The 19,840-nt window shown below is 37.3% G+C and overlaps 1 protein-coding gene across 3 annotated transcripts in view; it reads right to left on the bottom strand.

Moving 5' to 3' along the window:
* htr4 (5-hydroxytryptamine receptor 4) overlaps positions 1-19,399 on the bottom strand; it is a 115,424-nt gene extending 96,025 nt beyond the window's left edge. For 2 of the 3 annotated variants that reach the window (XM_064328052.1, XM_064328051.1), the window contains exon 1: positions 19,227-19,399. In XM_064328052.1, the coding sequence (XP_064184122.1) occupies positions 19,227-19,317 (91 nt within the window). In that variant the 5' untranslated portion in view covers positions 19,318-19,399. Of the gene's footprint in view, positions 1-6,564; positions 6,814-19,226 lie in introns of those variants that run through there. The other variant, XM_064328053.1, reaches the window with a different exon arrangement.
* Between the last annotated feature and the right edge of the window lie 441 nt (positions 19,400-19,840).

The following is a 19,840-nucleotide window of genomic DNA, read 5'->3' as shown; positions in this document are numbered from 1 at the left end:
CTGTTTCTGCATTTCTACACCCCGCATTCTAAGTCGCTCTGGACTAAAGAGTAAAGTCATTCTTCTGTCAGACCGGTCTGACAGTGGGTAATGACTTCCAAACAAACACCAATTAGCAACAAATCACCTACTCTCAGAGACTATCAGTTAACCTGTCGCCATTAGATTCCAGATTTAATGAAACACGTGCTGGGATATGGACTTTCCGTTTGTCATGAGGCTCAGAAAGAGTCACATCTCACAGTAATGTCTGAGAGAATGCAAAGGCTTTGAGCCTTTTACTTTATGCTACCCCATCCCCACGCTCAGCTCTCCATGCACTGGCTTTATCGCTGTTATGACCAGCACACCACGCAGCGCAGTGCTCTGGAATGGTCACTGTGATGCAGGAGAAATGCAATAAAGATAATGTATGAGAATGTTGCAGTATAGTGCCTAAATTGAATTCACTCCATCTGGGCTTGCTGACACTCACTGCAAATTGCACGGAAGGGCCATTTCTCTGCTCCTCTCAATGAGATTGGAATTTGCCTTGTGGCGTCCTGTACTGTGCAGTGCCCGTTAATTTGCTTACTGACCTTTACTAAAAGGAAACAGTAAAGGTCTTAAAAAGCATGCTTTCTGTATGTTATCAAACTGAAAGTGGCCTGCATGGTTTGGAAAGGAAATAAATATTGTTTGATATATGATTACTATAGCACTCTTAGAATGCGTTCCTTCATATTCTTGTTTTTCACTTGTCCACAGCAAGGTGGGAATTAAGTTCAGACAGACAAATCTAATAAATGTAGTGGAAAAAAATAGACTGATATTATACTCATCACCAAAATCCAAAACAATTAAAAAATAATTCTGAGGATGGTCATGCTTTCTCCACCTGCCAATGTCTGCATGCAATATGTTTCACATGTGCAATGTTTCTAAAAGTGCAGAAACATATAGCTAGGAAAATATATTCTGTAACATTTTTATCAAGAATAATAAATATGGGTGTTTTTTATAAAACTAATTAAATATTCATTTAAAATAAAATTTTAAATGTGTTTCTGTACTCAGGTTCCCTTTGCCTAATATTGCATTTTGTCTAAAAGTCCTGAAACCATACAAAGTGACAAATATGCAATAACAGAGGAAATCAGGAAGCACATAATTTTTCATGGCACTGTACAGTAAACAGCAGAAAAAGTATATTCAAAAGATAAAGTTGCATGAAATAATAATGCAGGTTGGGCTCAGCAATCACCTCAATATTCTAGTATATTTAATTATATATTTTTGCAGAACTCAAACAATATAGGGTTACTGTATACCCACAACCCATTTAGAATGAATGCTTAGGGTGAGGTAACATTCTGAATGTGAAAGAATAAGAATACATTGGCTGGAACATTCTGTGAATAACCAATTTAAATGTAAAAATGTCAACTGAATAATCTGATTGCTTAGTCCACTTGGAGTAAATTAGCGGTGTGTGTGCATGTGTGCGTGTGTGTGTATGTAAAAAAATGTATTGTGTAAAGAAAGATAATGGGATAAACTCTTTCAAAAGACTTTTCAAATTTCTAGTGATAACAACACCAAAATGAGCTATTTATACCAATGAAATGCGGACGACATAAATGTCAACCCCTTGTCTTTTGTCAATATGTTTTTGATTCTTTTTAATAGACGTTCAAATGGAAATCATATGTGTTTCAGTCAAACATTCACATTTGGAACTGTTGCCTGCCTTGTAAACACGGTGAATAGGAAAGAATCTAAGAGGTCATGATGTGGGGGGTAAGGTGTCCTGTCTGTATGTTTGTGGGGGAAAAAAAAAACATGACAGCCTTACAACTGGAAAAAAACAGCACTGATCCTTCCAAAAACAAAAGGGCTTTCAGAAAGAAATGCTGAATTGTAGACATTGCCAAATGCCTTGTGGCAGAAATTAATTGGGCACTGATTCATCTCTCAGCAGTGTCTGAATACGAGCCGACAGGACAGAGAGAAGACGCATGGTTCCCTTACATGAAAGCAAGCAAGGCAAAGGTTTGCAGAAGCCAATGAGAGGCCACTGACAAGCTGGCATAAACCTCAGCTGCCTGTGGAATTTAAAAAAGTATTCATTAATGCTACAATCTCTAATGACAGCACAGGTATAAAGGCTCTTAATCTTCCTGCTACTTTTGGGTATTATTGTAGTTTTCCATTTCTCATTTCCTTATGCATCTTCAAACTGCTGATGGGAATAGCTAATTATAGGTATGGGCTCATAAGGATAGGCATTTTATTTGCAAAACAAAATAAAGTGAACTGTGCCCCCTGCCTAATAAAATATCTAAAGATAGCATGGGAGCAGTGTCTGGAAAAATAGATGTCCTTTACTACATACAGTAAACAAAAAATGTACCCTCACTCCTCATATCAACCCCTTGCATTTATCTAATGATCATGAACTACCAAGCAAAGACTTGTGTTACATTATAACCCAGTACCTCTTCAAAAAAAAAAAAAAAAAAAAACTGTTTGAACATAGGTCTGGCCAATGTGCCTTTTTTACTGTAACATATGACTCATCGGAAGTTAATCAAAACTGAGAAATGAACTACTTGAGCCTGAATGGGGGCGATAAATCTACTGCAGTTTAGTAACCATAAATTTAATCTGCACTGGTGTGTGTGTGTATTTTATTCAGTGTCCTGTAGGTCAGGTGTTCAAGCTCTCTGGGGCTCGGAAAGTACTGCACTGTGTGTCACCATTATCAAAAGCATGCAAGAAACAAAGTTTGTATTTCTAAAGCTGCTCCAAATTGACTGCTTGATTGAATGGTTTCAAGCTCATCCCAGTATGAACCACTTAAAAGACAGGTGGGCCGTACTGTAAGGTAACGGCTGTTGTAAATATCCTCCTTTCATAGGTCTGAACTTGTAAAAACTATAATGTAGCAGCCTAGCCCCCACACTGACAGACAAGTGACAGTCTCAGTGAGATTTGAAATCACAAATAATGCTAAACTGGATATACCTTAAGGATGTTATGTTGCCACTTTAATCAGTTTAACTGAAAATGTACGTAGGCAGTTCAGATTAGAATTTTGAATATATGAGCATAATTCATGATATGGTCATTTGCATTTCAATCCCCTTTTGCAGTTCATAAAAATAACTAGGGAATTAAAAATCAGGTTCACTATACTTTTCTCTCATACAATTGCATGTTAATCATTGTTATATGCAACTGCTTGTGATTACTTCCTCTTAATAACTTTTAGACTTTAGATCTTAGAGTCTTGCAACAGACTACGGTTTCAACTGAAGCAAAGTTATTATGCAAGATAAATTATACTATCAGTCACATTAAAAATAGTATATTGTTTATTTATTTTTCATTATTAGTCCCAGCCTGCACTATATCTGTCTGAATCGGCACTGTTTGAACCACAACTGTGTCTCAGTGAAAAAATTATTCCTGACGTCCAGCGAAAATGTTTCTCTCAATAATCTGTTTGGTCAGTCTGAGATTTGTCCTACATGACCACACCGTCGCAGTCCAGTGTAATTATGGAAGGATTTTTTTGCATCTACACTTTCCTATCAAAAGAGGGAAGAACACATATTAAATGATACCTAGTTCACTCCACTCAGTCCACTCAGCTCAACCTTGACCCAGCAAAGTCACTTGCTCAACGTGCAATGAAGTGGAAAAGTAAAGCGTGATATTACAAGCAGATCTTTTTAATTTATTTTTTCTTTTGGGGGGGGGGGGGGGCGGTAGTCATGGAATAAAATCATTAAGTACCTTTAAGAAGAGGTATTTCTATGACAAACTTTGAACTGATGTACATTTTTTAAATCAGATAACTTCTGAACAGGCTTGGTGTAACAGTAGAAAGAAAACAAAATACAGCCATCTATAATTAATTAATTAAGAATGTAAATTATGGATGAGGCTGTTATTTACTTCACGGCTGAACCTCTTGGGATTTTATTTTAATATTATGACCACAAGTCCTTGGCAAAAATAAAGTACCTGCTTCAACCACAATGCATCTATATCCGTTTCCACAGCATTCTTTTGTTCCGACCTCAACAGAATTATTGACATAAAACATCGGATGGGAAAGACATCCAAATGCTTTCTCAGCATTTCCAGATATCTCAGACATCTGGTTTTAGAGTTCATGTTTAATTTGTGAACACGCCACTACAGATGGTTTTAGGACCTGTGTTTCATTTGTGAACACGCCACTCCGGACGGTGTTAGGATGTGTGCAGCCTTTGCAAGCATGCCACTCCAGAGTAAGGATGTGTGTTGCATGTGTGAACATGCCACTCCAGAATGTTTTATTAACGAGCACTGCACCATTGAACAAAAAACACTAAATGTCCAGTTTTGCTTTGTTTCTGCATGCATACATTTCTATGTGCAATCAATCAAAATGGTCAGTCTCTTGGTTGGTTGCAGAAAAGCAATTCATCTGTGGAATGGGTTTTGCGAAGTTTTGAGAAAGGTTGGAAGGTTCAGATGCTCACATTCTGGTTTTCTTTTCTTTTTTTTAGCAAGTTTTTTGGCTTTGTTTGCTCAGTGCCGACACCTAATGCTATCTGAAAGTGGCTCCATATCGATCGGTCCTGCGGAAGCCAGTTCGTGCCGTTCTATTCAACAAAAGCACACATCCCAACTATACCTGGCGCTACAGTATCGAGTGCTTCACCATTGCATAAGCGCCCCGACTCTGACCAGGCCCCACGCCGAGGAGCAGTCGTGAATTCCCCTGGTCTCAGTTAATTCATCAGCTTAGTGCCTTTCCCCAGCCATTCTGCTGAGATATTGATTAAAAATCACATGTGGTTTGTAAACCCAACGCTCGCCAGCTACTCACAGGTCAAATAGCCTGCTGATAAACACAGATTAGCACCTCATCCAGGTAGACCAAAACATCTCATTAGCCATGGCAAAAAGTTAAGTTCTCTCCAGTGACGACGATTGCATGTGACATGCAGTACCTTTCTGCTCTTGAAAAAAAGGTGGGGTAAAAAGCCTCTAATGCATAAATAAATTACTAGAGGTATCAATCACTTTTATTTAGCTTAGCATCATTTGCAATCAGAGTGCAAGCTAGTCATTTGGGATTGACGTTTCCCAGAGAGAAAAGAAATTGCTAATATAAAGAAACCAGATTTTTATCTGGACATCAGACACAGTAAGGCAAATCATACCTACAAATAAATGAATTAGTAAGCATGTTACAGTGTTATATGAGCCATAAAATACCAAAATCCTTTCAGTAAGACTCGCAGGTGCGATTTTGTTTCACACCTTTCACATGCTACAAATGAGTACTGCCCATTCAAAATACTAGATTTACACCATAACTATTTAAATCCAGAAGGAGCACATACAGTTCAGTGACATATAAAAAGGCATGTAACAATCATTGAGATCACATACGTTGGGACTAGTTATTGTTTTAAAGTCACTTCATGGTAGGCCAATGAGTAGTTATTTATATTTTGGATTTATAATGAAAATCAAAGAAGTTAATTATTTTTGGATTTGCATGCCACAAAACAATAACCGTATTCATGATTTGATACTTGATATTTGAAAAATTGAGTATATGAACTGTTTGAACATAACCATGACAGTCAGCACAAGTGTACACACATTAAGTTATTCCTAGATGGGCTAATGCCGAAAACTCTACTGAAATGCCTCTCAACTAATCTAGACATTTTGAAATGTTGTATTTTAATTTAATACAGGAAAGAATAAACTCTTGGACTATATTAAACATGCACAATGCTAAAAGTTGTTATTGAATGCATGGGCCATTTCCATCACTTGTTTAGATTATCCTTATAGTTGCTTGGCAACTGCTTGGCAGTATGAAGTGGTAATATATGTTGAATAAATAATTAAACAATGATTGCTTTATACAACCTGTTGATATTACAATTATACTTGTAATAACTTGTAATGTTATATATCTGACTTTATGTAGTAGAAACTTTTTGAGTATACTGAGCCATACAAAAACATGGTCATATAATGTAATTCAATCAGTAATCATTTTCATTTTACTGAAGAACTAATTGGTGAACCGAATTTAGTCTTAATAAAAATACCACATTATTTAATGTATACGTTTTTTATCATATTTTATACGCTGACAAAATCATTACAGCTCAAATTAAATGTGGTGTTAGTGAGGGCTCAAACTTGCGCAAATAAAACACTCATAAAACTGCTTCTGAAAAATATGTCTATAGTACTTTACGGTGTATTGACTCTGGTAAGTGGACACTGTTGTCAAAGGTAACAACATAAAAGCACACTTCAGTTTCAATTTCATTGTATTCCGATAGTCAGTTCAATACCACCTTTGGTATTCTTTCAAATAATTACCGCTAAAGCGTGTTGATTAGTGTTGTGTTTCAGTGTTTCGTTTTGTTCGCATACCCTGAAATGAAGTTTTTTAGACAGGTGAGATAGCAAATCAATGGTGAGATGCTTTAAAATTAACTTATCAGAATAAACGTGAAGCTGTTTCGTTCATGTATAGTAAATGCCATTTCTTACCATTTCTTTGTGGAGACCCCAGGTTTGAATACCATTTTATGATTCCAAATTCCTTATTGGAGAAATCACATCTTCGCGTTCAAAAATAATGCGACTCAGGAAACTGAAAATGTTTGTTTAGTCCCGGTGTTAATTTAGCGAATATTCGTTATCATGAAGAGGAAGAGGAACCGCTTTCTACGCGATGCCCGCGCGCAGCCAGACGAAAAGCCTGTGCGCAAAAGAGGGCTCGATGTAACCTTTGAGCGCGTGGAAGTAGACATAGACCGTCCGCTTCAGATAACTGAACCTGCACCTTCCAAGTCCCTCCTCTTTTCTCTGACTCAAGTGTCGTTGTGGGCAGAGGCACAGCTAGTTAACACCGGCATGCGGAAAAAACTCTCATTCCTCTAACATGCTTTTAAAGTATATGGCAAGTTAAAGGAAATAGTAGTAAAAATTAAGTCGCCTTTAAGTGCCATGGAAGCAAAACGCAAACACTGTATGAGTCTCCCATGATAATGACGTGCAGTAGGACAAGAGTACAGTCTCGCCGTTGCATGGCTGCATATTTGTTTGATCTGGCTTCTGTTTCTCGTGTGTTCTTTATACCTAAGCAGTCCCCATGGTAATACTATGACTAATATACACACAGTCGCGCAAAGCTGTTTTCACCCAAATTTCTCCATATTATGCACGATGGAAAGATGCATGTTGTTCGAAGTTTGTTTACACCTCGAGCATTTAGTTGAATAGCTCCTTAAAATTTTAAATATCAGATAACAAGGGAAATTACACAACAAAGAACAAATTTTATTTATTTTCTAAGGTCGTAGGTAATATTATGGCGGCACTAAGTTGATTATTTCTCTAAATGTGTGAACACATATATATGTACTTTTTAAAAAGTAATAATAATAATAATAATAATAATAATAATAATAATAATAATAATAATAATAATAATAATTAATCAATATGAACATGCCTGTGTTGGTCATTTAAACATAAACCCTGAGCTGACGAAAGCAGGATGAGTTCCCCCCTTGAGTCTGGTTCCTTCCAAGGTTTCTTCCTATCTGTTACCAGGGAGTTTTTTCCTTGCCAAAGTTGCCTTAGGCTCCTGTGGGCATTTCGGCCAGGGTTGTCGGTCAAATGTATTGTGACAACTGTTAGTGAAATGTGTCATATAAATACATGTTGATTATTATTATTATTATTATTATTATTATTATTATTATTATTATTATTATTAGCTTAGCAAAACGTTTACCTTGGATAACACTGGTGCTTTGTCCTCAGTAAGAGTACGAAAAAAGCTTCATCAAAAGCTTTATCAAGTTTGATATAGTGACACTGTAGTATAATGGTTAGAAAGCTGGGCTTGGGTTGAAAACTGAAGAATACCAAAGTCCAAGGTGCGTAACCTACTGTTGCTACAGTATATATCCAGCTGTATATATTGATACAATGTGACAAAGCAAAAGAGTTGTGTAAGTCGCTCTGGATAATCGCAGCTGGTAAATTTCTATAATGTAATTTTTCCGCTTGGCTTCCTCTGCCGAGAACTTATTAATGTTCTGGCTAAGCTTGAAGGCAAGGATTTGTCATATGGTCAAGAGCCCAGAAGAAAACCTGCAGTATGTCCTTTTCCAAATTACTGGAGGATGTGCTCTAATATTTGTAGCAAATAGAGGTGCATGCATGCGCTTTTGGGGATTGCAATGCAATTCCAGTAAATATACACAAGATGCATGTTTTTTGGCCGGACTTTTTTGACTAAATCAATCCTGAAAGGCATGGCTCACCATTAATGTGTCCTTAGTTGGGTTGTCTCATTTCTTTGATGGTTTGATTTTGGAAAGGTGTATTGATCTAACCCAGCCCCATTCCTCCCTTTTTACTCTTATACACACCTAAAAAATGAAAAAGCAGAATCCAGCAAGATTATGAGGTAAGAAATGATGTGAGAGCTTTTGCAGTCCCAAATTGCACAGAATTGAAAGATGTTCTTTAGTTATAATACCTCTGAGCAAGCTAGCATGTTCTGTAAAATTCACAGTGACAACCTGATTGTTCTACCACAGCGCTCCACTGCTGGCAAAGCGTGTGTGACCCAATGATTCTGCAGGGACCCGGTCACTCACACACTCTCTCTCTCTCTCTCTCTCTCTCTCTCTCTCTCTCACACACACACACACACACGCACATGCACAGACACACACAAACACGCACAGACAGAGGGATAGAGTATGCACTGAATATTTTGATTGTTTTAGCTGTATTGTTACCATCCTTTCTCGGAATAATAAAAACTGCACTTCCAGATAATGGTGCAGCTTTTTGAGACATTCATTTGAGAATTCATTCAAATTCAGTAATGCATTACAAGAATCATCCTGACAGCTAAAATGCTATCCTTATCAGAAACCAGTTTCCATATTAATGGACGAATCACCCATTCTCTGCAATTTAAGCTGGAAAACAATGTAATTTCCCATGTGTCCACTAATAAAAATTGCTTAGCAGAGTTTGTTTGTTTTTTAAGAAAGCTTTGAAGAAACAAATTGTCAAGAAATGGGCACTCAAAAATCCAAAGGTAATTCTGGCCTTATTTCCAACCAGAGTTTAATCAGCCTCCAAATTCTGAGGTAAACTGCGAGACAAAAATTTAGGAAGCCTTCAGATAGCTATACCTGTTAAAGGTGTGCATGGGATTTCATTTCATTGTACTTGAATATAAGGTGCTCCAGAACGTGCAGTGAAAAATTAGTCACGCAATCAACTCGCCTCCTTTTCCAGCATCTTGTCATTATCTTTATAGCACTCCGCTTGAGGAATACAGGTGGAACAAATTACACTTTCGAAAAAGGAATATTTATTAAAGAACTACATAGTGCCCAGTTCATCTGTGGTTATCCATCTTTTAGGGTTTTGAGAATGGGAAACCGTGCAGCCAGCCTATGATGCTTGTGTATATCATTCTCCTGGCATTTAATCATCATGCTCTACAAGTCTCCTTCGTGTGCTCTAAAGCATTTTCATTTTTTGAATTCTTTTCCATTTGTGAGATTCACACAGATACAGAAAATCTCACTGTAACCAGACAAGTGAACAGCATTTGCAGTCAGTCTTTAAAGGAGTACCATGGTGATTTTCACACTTTATCGGTTTTATGTGCTATTTGCACAAGAGGCATTGAAGAAACACAATGAGCAAAGTATTAAATATGTCTGTTCTGTATTTTTGGAGAAATATGCGTTTTAAATTCATCGTCCTATTTTCAACCGGTTGAGAAAGTTGTCATTTTGCTACGTCACGAATACAGTAACCACTCCCATTTCCACGCCCCGTAAAGAAATCTGACAGGAAAACACCGTCCTGCTGTTCAGACAATGCAAATATTTGACTAACGTTAGGTTCACTTAAATTAGAGTGGCTTTAGATTATTTCTGGTTAAATTCATTTAGCTAGCTAGCTAACGTTAGCTAGCTAGGAGGTTCGCTTTCATAAGGCAATGTTATCGATAACGTTAGCTTGCTAGTTTGCTTTTATGAGGACGTTATAGTTGTGCTTTTATCTTGGCTAGCTAGATAGCAAAAATTATAATTGGATATAAGTCAACGTCCTTACCTTAGCTATCTATCGATACTTGATATACTACTAAGGTAGCTAGCTTGTGAAAATTCAGTCTCCCAAAAATAGCGCTTATCATGGGGCTAGCTATGGTAACGGGGCACGGTCTGTCAATCATAGCTAACTGACAGTTCTCATTACCACGCCCAGACGGTTCGGGTGAATTTTTATCGTGGGAAATTTAGGCTTAGAAAAATATGTTTTAAAGTACATTGAAATGACTGAAGAATAAAAAAATTATGCACATTTGTTTTGTTGTTGCCTGAAGACAACTGGGAAGTGTCACATTCAACCACCATGGTACTCCTTTAAAACCCTTCTCTGAATAGTCGAGGCAGTGAAATTATATTCAAAAGACAGTACTGAGTAGCAGAAAGTATCTGTATTCAGTCCCTCATTTCAGTGAAGACACGTAATTGCCCTACGTTTGTCCACCAGTTTGACCCCTCAATAATGTGCCATGCACAACGCTCCTTCAAAATGACTCTGATATTCATTGCAGAACTCTTTCTAAGAATCAACATCCGCTCTTTTAAGTTTTGCCGCAGTACATGTCCATTCCAGGATGACGTTTCCAAAATCTGCATCTGTGTGTAAACTGAAAGTTTCTAGCAAAGAAAAGAAGCAAAGAGGGCTGTAATAGCTAAGGCTGCTGTTTTTTTCTTACACTTCAGTCCACTAATTTCTCACTTTCTGAGACTCTAATGTGAAAAGAGGGAAAAGCATAAAGGGGCTCTTGAGAGTGTATTTTCTTTCCTTGTGCATTCCTGACTGAAGCCTGGCCTGTATTTAACATCAATCTTTAAATGTAAAATGCAAGGAATTGTTTTACTCTTTTTCAGTGCCGAGTTTGCTGAGTTCAGAGATGTTTTGCATTGATAACCAGGTGAAAGTTGTATGTAACTGACCTGTATTTCTTCATCTCTTTCTTAAACCACATGACCAGATTTCAGGGACCCTTCACAGCATTCCTGATTAAAGGTGTTTCAAAGCCACTTATTTTGTGTCCTGCTAAATTCACACCCACTCCACCCACAGTGGTGACAGAGGTGAAAATAATCACCATAATTCTTTTCTTAAATTTGGTATTTACCATTGTTTCTCTGGAGTAGTACCTGTACCTTACATGAGTGCCATTGCAACTGAAGTACATACTGTCATCTAATACACTCACCTACAGTAAAAGCTAGACTACCATGAGCTATAACTCACCATGTTGATATTCTGTAGTCTGCTGCCTCTTGAATAAAAATTAATGTAGCATAAACCCATACAAACATAGACCATTTAAAGCTGCCCTGTGCCATGTGTTTTGAAGGAAATTGTGTTCCAGCCATAACCAACAAATTAAATAGCCCAAGCTTGAAATTATGAAATTGTGGCTATAGGAGTCAACCATCATTTGCAGTGAGTGCCTGCTTCTGGCCAAGCTAATAAGGAGTCCTGCTTCCTCCTGGAGGCTGGAGCTACCTCATCCGCAACAAGCACCAGAACTGGAATCTAGAGCCATTGTCAGGCTCAACCTCCAACTGAGATTTTGTGCTCACATCAGACAAGCAGCCCAGACAGCAGGAAAGCTGGAAACATTTAAAACCAATCCAGAGATTCCCAGAGTGGTGACACAGGCTCTTCCTCAGTCAATCATGTGAATCACGCTTATTCTACAATGGGAGAAAGGCACTCCATGACTTTACAATTATCCATCCAACAACTTCATTTCACAGTGTAATGTACCAATGTTTAGATTATTTTCAAAGCTTCATATTACATGGTTGTATTAAAGTGTGTTTCTGAGTGTATTAAATATGGCCAGCATGTTTGATTTTAGTGCACTGTGAATCAACCTTGTCACTGATTTCTTTACCCTGCTGTGCATCAGCCATGTCAGCGATTTGTAATCCCCTATAAATCAGTCACATGAGTTGTTTACTTTCTAATTATTCTGAATAAAAAGTAATGAATAAATACATTTCTGCAGTATATAACGCATTCATAGCATTTGCAGATGAAAGGGATTTTCAAGGAAGGAGATAAAACATGACAAATTTCCGAAGTAGCAAAAAAAAAAAAGTACTGCCATGTAAAATTGAATTACTCTCTCCAGTTTAGCATTTGGAACTGCTGGTGCATTCATAAGAGTTATAAAAGTGAATAACCTGGAGGCTTTAAGTAAGAGATGATCCCCAAAGAGGTGGTCAGCTATCGGGAAATAATGAACACCGCAGAGGCAAAGAATGTCCCAACGCGAAGCGGAGGACCATCCCATACATACTTGACACCTGAAGTGACCAATCAGAATCGAGCATTCGACAAAGCCATGCAACAATAGTTAATGCCGTATATGGGTTGAACTTCATTGTCTTATGGTCTTGCTGTACAGACTATGGTCTGCAACCCTGTGTGTAATCAGCTCTAGTAACCAGAGAGGGAGGGCTCTATTTGCTCCTGAGTTCAATCAGGGCACAGTATACTGTTAAATAAGAAGGTGAACTTTGGAGAAGCACCTGGTTATGTATGCTTATTCATTTATTAAGCCCATATTCCAGTTTGAGTGCTGTGTTGTTGTTGTTGTTGTTATTATTATTATTATTATTATTATTATTATGTTTTCTTGTCAGCCAGGGTGCATATACTGCATTTTATAGTGCATATTATGCAGAGAGAATACAATATCAGATAATATCATATAACATCATATCATATCATCTTTTTTCCATCTTAAGTAAACAACTTAAAGGTCTGCTGGCACTTCCTCATTTTTGTGCATTACTTTCCATATTTTTTGCATTTAATCCATTTATACAGTCACACATATCCCTGTCCACTGTGTTAATACTGGCCATGGGGTCTAAACTAAATCCCACAATTCAAAATGGTTGGTATTTGGAAACATCCCTAAAGCCTCTGTATCATTAAAGTGACATGGATCAGTTCTGAGGAGAATAACTATCCAAATTTATAGGCTATTTATGGGTCTTATTATTATGTTATACATCTGTCTCCTATATGGTTTTAGTCGCATTCTGGGATGCTACATGAAGAAGCCCATGACTTAATGCAGAGGTGCGCATCTTGATTCCTGAAGGTGTACATATTCTGACTTTTAAATATGTAAACAGCATACGAGAGCAAAATGTTTTCACCCAGGATACATGTGCAGTCTGCAGCTGAAACTCATGACTTTATAGGAAATTTCAGATCAAATAAATGACTGGGCTGATTAAATAGTTGGTATGAAATTCCAAAAAGTACACTCATTGTGCACCCCTGGCTAATTGCATCATATTATAATGAGCACCACGCTTAATTAATTTAGGTGCAGGATGCTTATCTGTAGCTCTGTCTCACTGCAGATAGCAATGCTGCAGTGAAAAAACGTACGCAGCGTATTTGAAAAAGTATAATGCTGTAAGTGGACATAAATGTAAATGGATTCTGAAGAAACATAGACCCAGTCATGTGCCCTGCTACCCTCTAGCCATAAAAAAGTCTAGAGGTCTGATGCATTGACCCTAGCTTTTATAGCCCCCACAGCTATTTGAGTGGGAATTGCTGCTTGCCCTGTCCATCGTTTTGTCTGTACTATTTGTAAGACCTCACAATTGCCAAATATAGAAAGAAGCTATTCACCTGAATTTAACTGAGCTAATGGGAGAATTACAGTATGTTATTTGCATAATGGGAACAGAATCATTTGTTTACGTTTCATTTTATATTGCAGTGTAGCGTTTCTAAAAATTAATGTGATTTAAGAATCATCGACAAAAGCAGGTACCTGAAACTCTCATTCAAAACATTCAGGCATCTATTTCTCATTCTCAGATTAATATGTTCACGAGGTACTGCAAACATGTTGAGCAAATGAATGAAAATTAGCTTCAGCTTCAGATAAAATTATTACTTTGGGCTTATTGTAACAGTCAAGTATCTCAACATAGTGATATTTTAGTAATTCAGGACTAGTTTTTAATGCAGTCATATTTATTCAAGCCCTGAAGTTTTTCATTTAATAGGTTCTGTTATCCAGAATTCAGATTTGTATTCATGATCCCATGGTTGTTCCTCAGTGTGTTTCGAACCTGAATGGTTTTATATTTTTAAAATAAAAGGAATTTTACTTTGTGTTACAAGCATTGTACGCCCAGTGCTGGAAAGCAGTACATAATTACAATGTGACTTTAAAAAAAGAAGTTGCTAGATATGTGGATGTCAATTCAACCTTGTGTCTGTACTGCAAAATGAGTCATTATGAAGTCGCAAGACTAAGCCTCAGCAACCAGTATTTGACAAGCTGAGGAAATTTATCTTTTTTTAGTTGTGCGAAGCTGTGATGCCTTTCTGGCTCTGTGAAACCATTTCAACCTTTGATACATCATTTGAACACCTTACAGAAGCTTCATTATTTGATATGGAATGACATCAGTAGACTATGATGTGGCACATCAGGGCAGAGGACTCCATACCTGGTCCTGAGTGGCGGGGTTTTGCTGTTTTATCAAAGTTAAATGAGTCTGAACTTTAAAGTCATCAAGCTTTTTATGTAAAGCTTACATGATGCATACAATGTCTGCATGTGTAATTGTAATACTTTATTATTATTACCACAGAAAGTGGTAATAATAATAATAATAACAACAACAACAACAACAACAACAACCGTTATCGTCATCATCTTCATCATCCTCATCATCATTTGGTGTCTTAATGCAGCACCCTGGTACCAGTGGGCTCCCTTAGAGAGCCAGTTGCCAATTTGCTGCAGAAATGATGGTTTAAGACTACAAGAAAACAGTTCCCATGGGCAGCTGTGCTCGAGCAGCCAGGCAGAGGTAGCCAGGTGGACTTCATTAATAACTGGCAAGCTAGTTTATTACTGTTGTCAGTCAGTAACTACAGCGCTTTTTATAAGGGTGAGTCATTTTACAAGCCAGCTATGAAATTTGTCCACCAGAAACTTAAATGGACCTGCTAGAAGCACCTGTCTGATATTTCGAATTAAAATTAAACATTTGTTAGTGAAGATATGCTTTTGATGAAGAACAATAGACATAATATTATTCCTTGTTTCTTTATGTAATCTTGGTTTCATTTGGAATTTCTAATCTCGCATCCAATCAAAACCTCAATGGCATCTTTTTGGAATCAAGCAAACAAACAAAAAATCTTCCCAGATCAATCCATTACTGATTCACAATCAGATTACCCTTTTCTGAACTGTAGAGTTAAGAAGGTGGTCTGACAGCCATTAATATGTCAGCACTCTATTGGACATGAAATAGTAAATATTTTTTCCCCTTTGAATTTAGCAACGGTTGTTTGACTGTTGTTACCATAGTGACAAATGATCTTTTAAATCTGTGTAATCCAGTTTAAACCATTGTAGGTATTTTCTTAAAAAATAATTTATACCATTTATTGATACTTTAATGTAAAGAAATGTAATGGCATACACAGTCATACACTGTGTAAAAACCATCTGTGAGATCTAGACTGCCACTGGTTTAATTAGTAGTTTTTAGTTTCGACTAAGAATTGTAGATATGAAATGATAAGTAGTCAATTTTAAAAATAAGGCTACCACAATTTAATTACACAATTCCGAAAAATAAAAGATTATAAAACAGGTGTATTTTCACACCACTTTTGAAGTTTCAAACATAGTTTTGAACATGTTTGCAGATGCGTTTGTATCTTGGAGGTACTACTATGCTAATAATGAACAGTGCCAAAAATGACCAGTTTGCCGGAGTTCTGTCTTTACAGCATTGACCTCACAGCCTCATGTCTGCTGTAGTGACGAATGGTGAAGCCATTGCATATTATATTGCATTCTATACCTATGGCATCTATGTGTATGCTGGTAATCATGGAAGTCAAGTGTAATTGTGAAAGATTAACAGTACATGAAGTGTAACACAAAGCGTGAAGGGAGTCCAGTAAAGTGGACTATAAGCAGTAGTAGCTGACTTTCCCTTTAACACATTTAGCTTTCAGATTTAATGCATTTTATGTTCTTGTTAGGAACTACAACTTGGCAAAGAAATGTTCAATGACCAGAGGCAGCAAAACCTACAATGGCACAAAATTCTTGTTTCGCTCTCTGATGATCCAGTTGTAGTGAAAATTTAATAAATTGCCATTTGAGCACATGTCACACCAGTTATTACTCTTGCAATGGCTGGCTGGCTCTCACCAGCAATTTACCACCTACTTCATTTTGAAAGGATTCGCTTGGCACAGAAAGCCAAAACAGCAGACCTCTGCCTCCACAGACGACTGCGAGCAAATCTGCTACCTTGCAAACGATCCTCCAGAAGCTGACATTAGCACTTTATGCTGTCTCTATCAAAACAATGTAATGAACCCTTGGGAGATGACTGGGCACATGTTCAAATTTACAGTGAAATCTAGTAGCATAGGGAGAAGCCATCCTGTTATCCGAAAGGGATTAACACTGCAATTATCCTCTGTATTTTCTCAGTGATCTAGAAATTTAATTAAATTTTTAGCTCTTAAATAACAGAGTAACACTTGATTTTTAAGCATTCTATTAACCTCCTGTGTTAGCATTTATTTAGTAGCAGGGGTATGGCTTGCTTGCATTTTCATCTTCTTAATCCCTGTTTGCTGTGTCACAGGTCGTTCGTCTTGGCTAGTTAATTCCAGATTTAAACTGCGTGTTCGGTGTAAAACAGGAGTTTCAGGGAACCGTTTGATCACTACCTACCCGAATCTACGTTGAAGCATATCTCATTTTGTTTACGTTATGTTCCTATAACCATTACAAAAGCATTATCAGTGTGCAAATAAAATTTGTTTATCGACTTTTTTCCATGGCGGAGTGAAAAGGGGCAGTTGGCATTTCATGATTCAGAGGGCACTCATGCTGTGCCCCCCTGAATCAACGGAGGACATCGGTGACAAGACTGGGCTGCAATTATGACTAAGCATCCTAAATTTGGAGCATAAATAGGGGGATACAGTTTGGTTTAGAAAGTAATCTATAATCACAGAAGGATTTAAACTGCAATGCTGAGAAGTTAAATACAGAGTGGTAACAGCCACATGGATGCGATGTAAAAGCATTATAAAAATCAACACAAAAAGCTGAATTTTAAAGATAAAAGCTAATAAAACATAATTATTAGATATGTTTTCATTATTATTATTATTATTATTATTATTATTATTATTATTATTATTATTATTATTATAATAATGAAAAAACTATTTAGCTTACTAAATAGTTTAGCTTATTACTTCACTTCTAAAACTGCACCCTCGTCCAACAATAATGGTTGTACTTTAAGCTAAAAGAAATAGTCTCTTACTTAAGTTTTATTAAAAATATTATTTCAGTTTTAAAGTATGGTCTTGATTGGTCCATGCAGTTTTTGTGTGTCACAGAGGACATTTTAGACTTGTTTAACAATGATAGGCATGAAGGCATTCAAGGGCTCAAAAAGCAAGAAAATACACTTCAAGTAACTTGAAGACAGCTTGCACAAAGGCAGCATCTTTCCAGAGACTGCATATAAACAAATTCATTTATGGCCTTTATTCACAATTGTAAACATAAAATTCTGTTCTTATATTGTTCTTATATAGGTGTGTTTTAGATAAAGCTGGCCAGGCCAAGGAGCAGTCTACTGCACTGCCTAATATTAGCCCAGCTACTTATATATTAAAATCGAAGCTACAGTTATGTCAGACTATGAAACAGAAGAGGGTTTCAGTTACAGTGCTGAACCTTACTTAAGGACGGTCAAATTTATTGATGAGGAGTTACCGTAGATAGAGGCTGAAGGTGAAATGATATGATTTACCTTTTGAGGACAAATGACCACAGATCTGAGTTGACTCAAGGTAGTCGGAGAAAGAGACATGAAGGCTATTTTTGCATTTTATTTTCCACACATTTTGGAATTGTACAATAACAAGCCATTTTCAGTCCTGTAGATTTGTTGATGGTTTGAGATCTCGCAATGTTTGAACTAATGTATTAAAGCAATTTAGCACTGTACAATACAATAATGTAATTGAATGTAATTTGCTTCTCTCAAATTTATGTACGTACTGTCATTATCAAAAACCAAGCCATTTCTTTCTTAGAGTGCAGCAGTCTTATACTGCTGGTGTCATTGGAATTGGTTCCAACAGAAAGGATACTACAAATGTCCATCCATCCATCCATTATCTATACCCGCTTATCCTGAGCATGGTTGTGGGGGTGCTCGAGCCTATCCCAACGTGCATTGTGCGAGAAGCAGGAATACACCCTGGACAGGCCACAATCTATCGCAGGGCACACACACCATTCACTCACACACTAATACCTATGGGCAATTTAGAGTCTCCAATTAGCCTACCTGCACAACTTTAGACTGTGGGAGAACACCAAAGTACATGGTGGAAACCCACGCAAACACAGGGAGAACATGCAAACTCCACACAGAAAGGTCACAAGCTGAGATTCGAACCCACGACCAGTGCTACCCACTGCACCACTATGCCACCCAGGATAAATGTAAATTTTTGAAGAAAAAAAAAAAAAACAATCATGAAACATACACACTTACTTCCTCTGCGGGTATAATGTCACTGTGCTAGCTGCTCTGTAGTTACTTGAAGGGTATTTTTATACTTTAAACCATGAAGCCCCCATCCTCTGATAATTTCCATTGTAAACCTGGCAGTTAATCAGGTATCTAAAATATCCTTATTCACACTCAAAAGCTGCCTGGGTCATTAAAAAACATACACTGAAACAATATAACAACTTCAAAAAGTGAACTGTTCAAAACACATAGCATGCTACAATAGCCACTGGGTTTATTAATAATAGTGTTTTTTCATCTGCATCTTTCAGTTTTAAGAACATCAGTGAGATAAAAACACAATTTTTATCAGTATAGGGTGTCTTATGCTAATAATACAGCTTCAGTGTTTCGGGACTGCACTAAACTTCTGGAACTTTAGCTTTGCATGTGTCACCAAGATTCTCCAGTTTATGCTGAATCAAGCGGTTGAATATGTCCAGAACTTACCAAAATACTCAGGCCACAACTTCCATTGGCTTCTGGTCGTAGCGCCCAATAGATTTAAAACAGTGATGTTGGCCAGTACACGAGCATCCATGGGGACAGATCACCCCTGCTTCCAGCATGTTACCAAACCCTGCACCCATGCATGACCTCTCTGGTCTGCAACCACAAACGACTTGTCCTCCAGCAGTTCATTCCCCAAAGAGACAGACATCCCCTTTCTCTGTTCTCGCCCTCCAGTGGTGGAGTGTACTAACTACATTTGTCAGAGTTACCGGACAGATTCGATGCAGCCTGAGAACCCATTTTTTAAATTGAATTTGTGATGCCCTGAATATGAGTTTTGGTAACCATGACTCTTTTTCCTTAGGATCTAGGATTTATTGGGCTTCAGTCAGTTCTGATTACAGGTGCACTATGGTACCCACTTCAGACACAATTTTGTTCCATTTGTGCTACAGTCAAGCTCTATGTCCCTAAGAGAAGAGCTTTGAGTGAGTTTGAGTCACAGCCTATTAAAGAAGTATGTGTCATTTAGTAAGCTGAGATATAATAAATGTAATTTCAATCTATTTTTAACCTTTAGACTAATAGGTTATTTGACATTTTAATGTTTT

The sequence above is a fragment of the Anguilla rostrata genome, chromosome 3 (genome assembly GCF_018555375.3).
Source record: "Anguilla rostrata isolate EN2019 chromosome 3, ASM1855537v3, whole genome shotgun sequence".
NCBI lineage: Eukaryota > Metazoa > Chordata > Actinopteri > Anguilliformes > Anguillidae > Anguilla > Anguilla rostrata.
Note: the sequence above shows the minus strand (reverse complement) of the source record. Positions and strands in the feature narration are given on the sequence as shown.